This window comes from Thalassophryne amazonica, chromosome 4 (assembly GCF_902500255.1).
Source record: "Thalassophryne amazonica chromosome 4, fThaAma1.1, whole genome shotgun sequence".
Taxonomy (NCBI): Eukaryota; Metazoa; Chordata; class Actinopteri; order Batrachoidiformes; family Batrachoididae; genus Thalassophryne; species Thalassophryne amazonica.
Genome location: NC_047106.1, coordinates 62,301,982 through 62,315,110, shown reverse-complemented (window position 1 = coordinate 62,315,110; position 13,129 = coordinate 62,301,982). Strand labels below are relative to the sequence as shown.

Here is a 13,129-nt window from a genome sequence, read left to right as displayed (position 1 = left end):
GTAGAGTTTGACATCATGACATTACATCTGAAATTATGACATATGACCTTCCAACAAGGCACTGTCAAGGCACTGTCAGAAAAAAAGGCGCTTGCATTAATAAGATGAACTGAAAACATCAGTCACATACAATTCCGATGGATCGAAAAAATTGGAATGGTTTTCTCAAGTAGAACCAGTTCTCAGTTCCCATCCCTGACAGTCCTGGAAGGAATTATTGGCACACCTGATTTCTAAGTACATAACTTAGAATATCTTTCAAAATAAACCCCAAAGAGCTAATTTTGTAGACCCAGAATATTTAATAAAATGCTCAAAGTTATTGAATAACAGCAAAAATGCTTTCATATAGTGAAACCATGAATACAGACATAAAATGTATATGGCAGATGTTGGCCAACTTATATAAATTTAGAGGAAATCATCACTTTTACAGCCAGTTTTCTTTAGAAAAGTCAAGGGGATGGCCCCATGAAGCTTTCCAAATCACTAAATATGTTTTGTATTTAATTTACACTGATCATTAAGAAATACAAACATTATAGTACTGTATGGTATATCTGTCTGGATTTGGCAGTTCTCAAAAACTGACTGTGCAAGAGAGAGACCAACGTGAGTCTCCCATGTGTTTTCTACAAAACTCTAGCTGAAATTTTGAATCTTCATTGAAGAAAAAACTATTAAAAAGGTCAGTCAAAAAAATTCTAACCAGTCACAAGAGGATTAACAGTGATTTAAAAAACAGTTTGGAACCACTGGTGTAGCAGTGCCACACCCTATGAACAGGCTTTTCTCATGGCAAGGAATTAGAAAAGTCCCAGCAATAAAAATACAGATCAAACTGACAATATCAGAGATGGCTGCTTTCCAGTTATGTGTGACGTGTCAGTGAGACAGTTTGCACAATATCAATTTCATCAACTGACAAAAGCACACTTTCATTAATAAAAGAGCCAAATACTATTATTACGCCCATTTGGCCAAGTCTGCAATTACAAGTTTAGTCACGTCTAAATAAGGCTAACACACACCCAGGTCCTTTATCCAATCAAGCTGTTTGTAAAAAAAAAAAAAAAAAACTCTCAAAGGTGATTGATTTAATGCATTCAGACAATTCTATGCACTTAGGAGGAATTTGCACCTGAGAGTCTTGCCACAGCATCAGCAGCAAAGACAGCAGTGGCCTCGTGTCTGGTGTCCAAAATGCGGATGCCCACCTTCTCACAAGCCACCAGGATGGGTGAGATGTGTCCGCCGACAAGAGTGAAAACGTACTTTACTCCATGGGAACGCAGAACCTCTGCCACACTCTCGCCACCATGCCGTGGACTTTTTGTCTCAGTCTAAGGCAAAGCAGATTTTTCAGGCAATTCAGATACCTGACAGACTTAACGAGGTCCATACAGATTTTGTTACATTCGGTTCAGACTACAAGCTCATCCTGATTGTAATTTTGACACCATTATGGTGGTGTACAGAGAAAAAAAATAAATCAACTACAAAAATTGTCACTGTCCAATCTCTTATGGACCTGACTGTAGCACAGAGGAACAACTGGCACTGATAGAGATCTGGGCTATATTTAACCCACTGTGTGTGATGTGCACAAACAACAGCTGGTATTGCAGGCTTGGACAATAGCATCAAAGTATAAAGAATCTCGTATGTGAACAAATGAAGAGGCAAACAAATGGTAAAGGATCTCAAAGGGATCATATGAGCATGCAGATGTTATTTACAGACCCACCCTTCAAGACTTCCCCTCCACGCCAACCACTGACACAGAAGTAAAACTCAACTTATTGTCTATTTTATTTTACAGTGCAACGTTTTTCTGTGGGTTTGTTTTTGTATTTTTTTTCAGTCAAAATGTCATTTAGCTTTCAATATTCAAGTTAGCTGTCACTGAAGTTGGCTCAATTATCTTACTGGCACAGATTAAATGATATCCTCCTGACTAGCAGGACACACACACACACACACACACACACACACACACACACACACACACACACACACACACACACACACACACACACACACACAGTGAGGAAAATAAGTATTTGAACACCGTGCGATTTTGCAAGTTCTCCCACTTAGAAATCATGGAGGGGTCTGAAATTTTCATCTTAGGTGCATGTCCACTGTGAGAGACAATCAAAAAAAAAAAAAAAAAAAAATCCGGAAATCACAATATATGATTTTTTAATAATTTATTTGTATTTTACTGCTGCAAATAAGTATTTCAACCCCTGTGAAAATCAATGTTAATATTTGGTACAGAGGCCTTTGTTTGCAATTATAGAGGTCAAACATTTCCTGTAGTTTTTCACCAGGTTTTCACACACTGCAGCAGGGATTTTGGTCCACTCATCCATACAGCTCTTCTCCAAATCTTTCAGGTTTGGAGTTTCAGCTCCCTCCAAAGATTTTCTATTGGCTTCAGGTCTGGAGACTGGCCAGGCCACTCCAGGACCTTGAAATGCTTCTTACGGAGCCCCTCCTTAGTTGCCCTGGCTGTGTGTTTGGGGTCATTGTCATGCTGGAAGACCCAGCCACGACCCATCTTCAATGCTCTTACTGAGGGAAGGAGGTTGTTGCCAAAATCTTGCAATACATGACCCCATCCATCCTCCCTTCAATACGGTGCAGTCGTCCTGTCCCCTTTGCAGAAGAGCACCCCCAGAGTATGATGTTTCCACCCACATGCTTCACGGTTAGGATGGTTTTCTTGGGGTTGTTCTCATCCTCTAAACATGGTAAGTGGAGTTGATTCCAAAAAGCTCTATTCTGGTCTCATCTGACTGCATGACCTTCTCCCATGCCTCCTCTGGATCATCCAGATGGTCACTGGTGAACTTCAAACAGGCCTGGACATGTGCTGGCTTGAGCAGGGGGACCTTGCTGCCCTGCAGGATTTTAAACCATGACAGCATCGTGTGTTACTAATGTAATCTTTGTGACTGTGGTCCCAGCTCTCTTCAGGTCATTGACCAGGTCCTCCTGTGTAGTTCTGAGCTTTCTCAGAATCATCCTTACCCCACAAAGTGAGATCTTGCATGGAATCCCAGACCGAGGGAGATTGACAGTCATCTTGTGTTTCTTCCACTTTCTAATAAATAATCATAACAGTTGTTGTCTTCTACCAAGCTGCTTGCCTGTTGTCCTGTAGTCCATCCCAGCCTTGTGCAGGTCTACAGTTTTGTCCCTGGTATCCTTAGATAGCTCTTTGATCTTGGCTATGGTGGACAGGTTGGAGCATGATTGATTGAGTGTGTGAACACGTGTCTTTTATACAGGTAACAAGTTCAAACAGGTGCAGTTAATACAGGTAAAGAGTGCAGAATAAGAGGGCTTCTTAAAGAAAAATTAACAGGCCTGTGTGATCCAGAATTCTTGCTGGTTGGTAGGGGATCAAATACTTATTTGCAGCAGTGACATACAAATAAATTATTTAAAAAAAAAATCATATTGTGATTTCCGGATTTTCTTTTTTTTTTAGATTATGTCTCTCACAGTGGACATGCACCTAAGATGAAAATTTGAGACCCCTCCATGATTTCTAATTGGGAGAACTTGAAATATGAACATGAAGTATGGGTACCAAATGGTTCCATTGAAACACAGTGTGCTATCACAGTAGTTGGGCTGTGAATACTGACCAAACAGTGTACTTTACATGGATGTTGTCTTTGTGTACTTGTCAGCACTTGCTGCGTTTGTCATGTTTTTGCTATGAAGACCATCTTCTTTAAACAGTTTGGTTGGAGTTTTATGTTACCTCTGCAACCCGCTTTAAAGCAGCACCAAGTAATATTTTTACCTTTGATATATTGTCTTCAAAGTCCTTCTGAATGTAATCTAAGGGTTTATAAGAAGACTGGAGGGTTTCTGACTACAGATCCAATTTCTAACTAGAAAACAAAAGGTGGCAATCTCACAGCTCTGTTCTTGACAAATATCTTTGCAACAGTGACACAAAGTGAGATCAGGACATAGCCACCTGTACCTACAAGCTCCGAGATGCTCTCAGTTGAACATAAAACACAAATTTATAGAGAATTTGCAACTGTTATTGTCAAATGTCCAGTAGGGGGAGCACGACTTGAAAGTTGCATAGTGCTGCTTTAAGTGCTTGAGAAAAGTGAAACCCTTCAGGATTGACTTCATATTTTAAGAGCAAAGTTGCCACTTGGTGTAAACTTCCATTTATTCACATTATTTTATCAGACATCTTTGAAATGAGTGACAACATAAGAAATTCCATCACGAAGGTACTGCCGGACCTGGATACCTCAGTCCTTGACATTATAATAGAAGCACTGCAATCATTAGGGGTGGAGAAATTTGAGGACTTGCAGTTTATCAATGAGTCAGATCTGGAGTCTGTCCTGAGACCAGTTCAGCAAGAAAACTGCTAGCTGCATGGAAGCAAACCAGTAAGTATACTAATTTTAATTTACAGTGGCTGCAATGGCTGTAAAGGGCTTTCAGCCCTTTTCTGTTATATTTAAGTACAGTGAAGAACGAAAAACAAGGACCAAACCATGTTAAAACAATTAATTTAATGTATTATTTTTTATAGCACTGGACTGGGAAATTTCCAGCCAGGCATGCATATCATCTCCATCTTCGTGCTCCACATTTCTCCCTCGCCCTGTCGTCCAATGGCTTCTCTAGACTGGGTCGATAACTTTAAAATTCCATGTGAGAATTTCCCCGAAGACTTGAACCAGTGTCTCCAGAGAGGGAAAAGGCCAATGCCAAGATTACGGAAGGAGATGTTCAAGATGTTTATTTGTCATATGCAAATATACAATATGTAAAATGCAGTGAAAAGTGTTTTTGTACCTGCGCTGACAAAACAATAACAACAACATAGCAAAAGCACGCAATCATAAACACAAAAAAAAAAAAGTTAAAGGTGCAATAAAAGTGAATTAATACGAGATCTGTTAGAAAACTATCTGACCTTTTTATTTTTTTTAAAAACTATATGGATTTGAATCGTGCGCTTGCATCAGCCAAGCTTGAACCTTCGTGCGCATGCATGAGTTTTTTCACGCCTGTCGGTTGCGTCATTCGCCTGTGGGCAGGCTTTGAGTGAGCACTGGTCCACCCCCCTCGTCGGATTTTCATTGCCAGGAAAATGGCTGAGCGATTGGAGCAGCGCTGAATCAAATTTTTTCAGAAACTGTGAGAGACAGCCAGGTGGAAACCATTCGGAAGATTCAGACGGCTTTCGGTGAAGATACTCAGGACTGAGTAGGCTGTGTTGATCCGGGACGTCGTCTGACTACCAGAGAAATTGTGGAAGAGGTGTACATCAGCACTTTTGCGGAACATTCCACTGTTACAGGAGATTTTGTAATGAAAGACGTGCGGAGGAATTCGCGCGTCGGGACAGAGCCGCTCATGGCGCACAACAAAAAGCACGTCCGTGTTGGAAGTCTCACAGGACAAGTTGTGACATGCCCAACTGTTACACAATTTCTCGGATACTCACTCAACTGAAAAGCCACCGAAAGCTGTCTGAATCTTCCGAATGGTTTCCAACACGGACGCCTAATTTAAGGATATGTTACATTAAATTCATGTACTGTCACACTTTTAAGACACAACTGGATGGTAAAGGGGGGTTTCTGGTAATTATATTACACTTGCATCTTCTTTCTAGGCTCGTCATGCTACGTATCGAGGCTGTACATGCTGTGTATTGACCACAAAGTTGTGAATGACCAAATAACCCACTTCACCTCTGCAATCTGTTTGATGCTTGATAGCTATTACTGCCTTAACATTCACTATCCAGTGAGCCTTGGATCCACACTTGAGTTTCTTCAGAGGTAATTTATTTGTTTTTGTACTTCTACACTTTTTTGTTTTTACTTTATAGAGTGGTTAAGTATTGATTCTTGTGTTTATCAAAGTGTTTCTTCAACATTAACCCAGAGAAAGGAACAAAAGTTGAAAAAACAAAAAAAGAGACTGCATGTCAACCCAAGAGTGCTCACCCTCATTGCAGACCTCTCTGATCATGAGTGGTGAGAAACAATTTAAAGACATGTCAAACTGATTCGTCAGCATTACTGGTCCTTAATTTTTAACCATATTCTGCATTATGTTTGCATTCTTTAGTGTTGTCAGTTTTCCCAACTGACATTAAGAAGTTCACTATTTCATGTGTTTTTGGTATCACATTCTTTTTAGCATGCTTTTCAGAGGTTTGGGCATCTGTTCTCTGAAACAATTTTGGATTCAAATTACTTAAATTCAGAGACATTTTTAAAAAGGTTGTGTTCAACCTTACTGTTAATGCTTAGGTTTTATAAAGCACTGCATGTTTAAAGCAATGTATATTTTATTTGAAATATTGCTATTGTTATTGAAAACTTTATTTTGGATGTTTTCATGGCATACATTTTACCCTATTGTATTTAAACTGTTAATTTTTTTCTTCATCATTAGTAAATAGTTAAGTCTTGTATTCCTGCCCCTTCAGGATTTGAATTGCTCTGTTTATAAGTAAATTTAAGTAACAAATGTTCAGAGACACATTAAGGTGGTTGTGATTAACTGAAATGTGAAGGCTGAGGTTTTACCAGCAATATTAGTCCAAAAAGTGTCTACATTACTTTATTTTATGTCAAGTTTTGTTAACGGGAAACATGTTCTTGGACGTTTTTCATGGAGCACTTTGTAGTAGCAAGGATCAGCAAAATGAATGTCACTTGTTTATTGTGGATTTTGGCTTGATCACTTAAGAACAGTCTTAAGTTTTTCACTGTAATGTCTTATGTTATTTATTTTTTGAGCAGGGATGCACAATATTGGTTTGATATCCATATCGATGATATTGGAATTTTTGCAGATATTTACATAAAATATATCAGCAGGAATATCAACAAATTACACAAATATTAATGCACCTTCTTGTAACTACATGGGTACATTTAAAAATCAAGGTTTTCATTTTTGCAAGAGTTAAATGTTTTTATTTTCTAGTTTTACATCTGTTCCTTGCATAAATGTACTGTAAAACTAAAAGAAACAAGTCCAGCTTTTGCGAGTACAGAGCTTATGCTCTTGAGCAGAAGAATAGCTATCAGTAATGATAGCAATAATGAATAAAAAAAATATCATTATATCTGCAGAAATCCAACATTATGCATCCCTAATTTTGAGGCAGTATTTTTCCCCATTTTTATCATTTATGTTTTCTTGAAAATGGTTGAGATTGATTTGTCAGGAATTGACTTAAATGTCTAGAGCTTTACCAGGTTTGATTTATTTTATATTATGCCAGAATATGCTTTAAAATGTTTTGCCTGTACTTGCTTGAAACAGTTTACTTGACTAACGGATTGTTCAAAAGTCAAAATGTTTTCAAGACAATAAAACAGAGTGACATTTGAGATGTTTTTTCCATGGTTTTCTGATTTAGACAGTTTAAGGATGGCAACACAGCTAAGACCTGAGAATCTCCTTGAAGGTTAGTAAAGTACACGCAGAGCTCTGGTATTTTAAACAGTTGTCTAAAAGTGTCTAAGCTGTCTAAATCTTATTTAGTCTTTTATTATGAGCAAAAAGTTAAGTGTCTTGTTCTTTCACTTTTCAAGCACTGAATTTGAACTGCAATCTTAAGGAAACAATTCAAAGGCCCAGTGACTCTCAGGAAATGATAAGATTTCAACTTGTATAAAACTCTGTTATTTTTAAAAACAACATTCTAAAATGTTTTTCTCCATCCTTTTACAACATAGCTCTGTTTTTGGAGAGTGGCAGGCAAACCAGTGTCAAGAAGATGACAGCCAAAAAACATGCTGAAGATGGAATCAAACCTTGACTGGATAATTTTGGTATGCGTTTTAATGTAATATTTAAAGTGTTTAAGTATTCAGTACTTATTTTAGTATGTTGGCCTCTTAGATAGACTAGCTTTTAATGTTATTGAATGGGACTTTAGCCATATGATTGTAATATGCAGTCTGTTCAATTTAGGCACGGTTGTTCTGCCTTAAACTGCTTTGCTCATTTCGCTAAAACCCAAATTATGTGTAAGATGGAAATCTCTTTTTATTCTTTGTCTCTGTTTCTGCCATCCGTTGCCTCGCATGGTTATTTGCCCCAAAAGTCCCTCAACAATCTGGAATCGTTTGAAACCTGCCATTTATTTTCTTGTTTTACAAAGAAAACATTTCACTTGTTCTTTTTTCTTTCACATTTTGCTGATTTGATGAGGATGCTTATTAGAGGTCCCTCTGTTTTAGTCAAGTAAAAAAAAAAAAAAAAAAAAAAAATCACTTGTTCCTGCGGTTCAAAGGTGCTTTATTTGTACCAGTAGGTAGATTTTTGTTTTACTATTTTGACACTTGCTTAACTGTTTCACAGTATCTTTCCTCACTGAATGGTTGAAAACATCCAGCTAGACTTATTACAAAAAACAATTTATCTCTCATAAAAAAATAAAAATAAAAAATACATTTAACCCTCATATCTGACTTTTGAAGTTCCTCACCATATTTGATACAGGTGTGTATTTTTTTTTAATAATTTTCATATTTTAAACACAAATCATATGTTACATCTGTCTTCACTGTGTAGCAAACAACATTTGCGCAAAGCCTTAAAAGGGACAATTGAATCCCCTTCTAAAATGTATTAAAATATTATGTTAATGTTTTTAAAGACCTTTTTCTTTGTAAATAATTTAATCCACTTCAGTCCTGGTAATAACGACCAAATTTGAAATTTTAACCCCTTTAGATGCCAGTTTGAACTATTTAAGTGTTAATTTTTATTGATATTATATGCCTGTATGTTCAATGTATGAAATTCAAAGTAGATTTTTTTTTAAGGAGGGGATTATTACAGTCCTTTGTTATAATGGATGTCTACGGGAGCTGTTCCTTCCATTTCACCTTACATTGAATTTTTAAATTTTTCCAATATAATTGTGATTTTTATTTTTACTTTTGATCAGTAATTGATGTCATCACATGCACTGCATTTAAAGGGCTATATTTTGTGGTAATAAGTAAAAGCTTTGTTATGAACAAGACTGAAGTGGATTCAAATATTTATGAGAAAAAAAAATAGCATAGCGTATTTCAGGAGGTTTTAGAAGGGGACAAAAATGTCCCTTTTCAGAAATGAAGGACTTTCTGCTATCATGTATGAGGGTTAGGCATGCAAATGATTTGTATTAATTAACGTATACCAGAAAAAACATTTTTCAAGTAGTTTGGATAAACCCCAACCTAAAGTGAACAGTTGAAAATCATCATGTCATTGCATAAAGGCTTATCATCTAATTCATAGGTGTCAAACTGATTCCAGAAAGGGCCAAGAGGGTGCAGGTTTTCTTTGTAGCCACCAACTCCACCAGGTGATTTCACTGATGAACTCTTCTCACCTGCTCAAAGTGATGTTCATCAGTGAAATCACCTGCTGGAGATGGTGGCTACAAAGAAAACCTGCACCCTCTTGGCCCTTTTTGGAATCAGTTTGACACCTATGATCTAAATAAACAGTTACTTGAAAAATAACAGCCAAAAGCTGAACTGTCAATTCAACTGTTGGCTGAAATGCTCTTTTCATTATAGTAATTTCTTGCCTCATTATTATTGTCATAATAATAATTTATTTGATTCATATAGTGCCAAATCACAATCGAGTTGCCTCAAGGTGCTTCACACAAGTAAGGGCTAACCTTACCAACCTAGGGCAAGCACACAGGCGACAGTGTTAAGGAAAAACTCCCTCAGAAATGAGAAAGAAACCTCATTGTCATAGTATGAATATTTATTGCTGTATTCACTTTTTTTTTGTGTGTGTTTTCCACATGCAAGAAGGGATCAAGTCAGTCCACAGTGAAATCCCCATTGTGAACGTGTGAGTGTTCAAGTGGAGATGATTGAAATTTTTTGGTTTCCCTATACATGGCACCATGTCTGTGTGAGAGTCACCTGTCTTCAGTCAAGTCTTCACCTGGAGATTTACTAAGAGGTAAGCAGTGATTTTGTTCACTATAGCAAACGGCAGACAGAAAATGCAAACTTCAATCTGTCTCAGGTTCATTGTTCAGGTGTGCAGTTTCATACAATAAAGGAATCTAACAGTATAAAATATAGATTTAATGACAGTAACTAGATCTTTTTACAACCTTATTGAATCATTAACTTCAAGTTCCATGATAAATTAATAGTAAACCTTGATACACTGTTTTCCAAATAACAGTTATTGTGTTTTGGGTTGTGTTGAGTCTATGTATCACTTTTATGTAAATGGATTTAAGACCTGCAAACTTAACTCTTGTGGGTTGCTATAATTTACGACCCTTTGAGGTCATCAGAGGACATTAATGTCCTCCCTCAAGACTGCTATAAAAACATAACCGGTTAATATTTTTAGTTAGTTTTTTGCTCAGATCATTTAATTAACTTCAGTCCTAATCCAAACTGCCAAAGATTTAATTATTTATTTTAACCCTTTACATTCCAATGTAATTACATGGTGACACTGTTTTTATCATGAAAGAAACTACAAAAATGGGTTAAATATAAGAAATGATAGAGGGCTGTTCTACTTACGATTGGTTAAAAAAAACATGCATTGTTTTTATTTTTGTCGCAGAGTCAGATTCATAATGTACGAGCCTTTGAGGTCATCAGAAGATATAAATGTCCTTGCCTACGAATGCTTAAAACTGCTCATTAACTTCAGTGTTGAGCTGTCTATCCCTTATCTATCTTCTAATGTTCATTGTGATTCTGAGTGATGATTGTGGTTTACAAAACAGTTGCAACATGGACGATAAATGTTTATATTGATACATCCAATGCTGATTTAAAACTGATTTCAGGCAAAGTGGAAAATGGCACTGCTACACTACGTTTGTAGTTGTTTTTACCATTAAGAAATCACTAGGGTTTATCCATAGATAGACAATGGTAAAAATGTCCCATCTCATGGTTTACAGTGAAAAAGACAAATTTTACTCTTTCTTCTCAAAAGTGTAACCCAAAAATCATTGAATGCTTGATTATATTTATCATTTTAAAAAATTGGCATTTAAAGAGTTAAGACAAATAATTGAATATTTAGTAGTTTTAATTGGGACTGAAGTTGATTGAATGATTTGAGCAATAAAAAGAATAAAAAATAATAATTGATTCTGTTTTTACAGCAGTTTTGGGCAAGGACATCATGTCTGCAAAGGGATGTAAATTTGGCCCCAGTTAACCATTGACCTCTGGAAAAAAGTTCAAATTTGAATTTGAGGCATATTCTTTAAGAAAACCTAATATCATTCCATATGGAGTAACACAATGAAAGTTAGGACTAAATTTTAAGCAAAAATTTGCCTGAAAGGACAAAAATGTCCTTGATATCCCCTGAGGGTTAAGGAATCGTATCATGGCAGCATATTTTGACTTAAGTTTTTGTTAGTCTCTGGGCACTGCATTGACCAAACCTTTAAAAATATGTGTCCATTTTTTGCTGCAGAGAGGATCGTACCAGTTCAAAGTGAACACCTGATGGACAACTTTCGAGTCCTCCAGCAGAGCTTATATGTACATCATCATGTGCATTTGAAACTCCACTCCATGTGAGTGCTTTCCTGAACCAAGGCCAGACTCAGCGACTCATTACTCGATCAGTCAGGGGCAAATTTGTTTCAGTTTATTCATTCCACCTTGGACAACCAGTCATTTATATGGATATTCTGTATCCTCAAGATCTGCGCTACTTTGTGGGTGGGTATACAGACAATTAATATGATCTGTTCAGTCTGTAATACTGATGTTATGAAACATTTCTTGCTAATTCTTAGTGTTAATCTGTAGCTTAGTTCAAATATGGGTGCCTTTAAAAGTTTTTTTTGACTTAGTAGTTGCTAATGTAAAACCTACGGTATACCACTTGTGTTTCTCATGTATTGCACTGCATTTTTAATGGTAAAATACCAGCAGCTGTGGTTGCCAGAAATTTACTGTGAAATTTAACTCGTCAAAATAAAATGTTGTAATTTGTTTTACAATTTTACAGTATTTTTCACTGACATAGACTTTAATAAGGTTTACCATATTTCTGTCATTTTTAAAGTTATTTACCATAACAGGGTTTATTGTATTCCTGTTAAATTAACAATAAATTACTGTCAAAAGGACGGTAGCTGCTAACTGTAAAAATCTAGGGAATTTTTTTTTTTTTTTTTTTTTTTTTTTACAGAAAATTACAGTATAATGGTCTTACAATTTTTTTATTTTTTTTTTACAATGATTTCCAGTGGAAAAATATATTCTCTACAGTAAAATTTACGGTTACCTTACCGACATACCGTTTTGTCTTGTACGGATTCCCCATATTTTTTGCGGTAAATGCAACCACAGCTGCCGGTATTTTACCATAAATTTTATTTATTTATTTTTTTTTTTTACAGTGCAGTGGACATGCACATAAGAAGAAAATTTCAGACCCTTCCATGATTTCTAAGCGGGAAAACTTGCAAAAACGCAGGGTGTTCAAATACTTATTTTCCTCATTGTATATGTACACCCATAACAACAAATACCAAAAAAGAAAAAAAAAAAAAGACAAGAAAGACAAGCAGAGACAAAAAAGATTAATCAGTAAATGAAAATATCTGTACACAGCAGAACAAACAGCAGTATAACGCACAGATAAAACAGAAGAACAGTAACAAAGTCAGTTAACCTAATTTATCGTACTATAATAAGTAATTATATTGTTTTTATAAAGTCTTTTCAAGGCAGCCAAAGTAACAGATAATGTAATACTATCAGAACAATTATTCCAGATTTTAACACCTTTTACAGAGATGCAGTGACTTTTTACAGTAGTTTGAATCTTTAAGCTGTCAAATACTAATGTTCCTCTCAGATGATAACAGGACTCCCTCATTTTAAACAGTTCCTGAATATGTTGAGGCAAGAGTTTATTTTTAACTTTATACATGGTCTGTATCGTAATATAATCAACCAAGTCCCAAAATTACAAAATGTGTACTACACAAGCAAACAGTGGGTTTGTTGGCTCACAATATGGTTTTTACTTATAACTCGTAGCTTTTTTTTTTAAACAGAAATACTGGGTTTGTATTTGT

General features: G+C 36.1%; 1 protein-coding gene across 2 annotated transcripts in view; it reads right to left on the bottom strand.

The window, feature by feature from the left end:
- The window catches only part of ilvbl (ilvB (bacterial acetolactate synthase)-like), a 54,708-nt gene that overhangs the window by 35,184 nt on the left and 6,395 nt on the right, over nt 1–13,129 (bottom strand). For both annotated transcript variants that reach the window (XM_034167992.1, XM_034167991.1), the window contains exon 2: nt 1,142–1,343. In XM_034167992.1, coding sequence (XP_034023883.1) covers nt 1,142–1,343 — 202 coding nt within the window. The remainder of the gene's footprint in view (nt 1–1,141; nt 1,344–13,129) is intronic.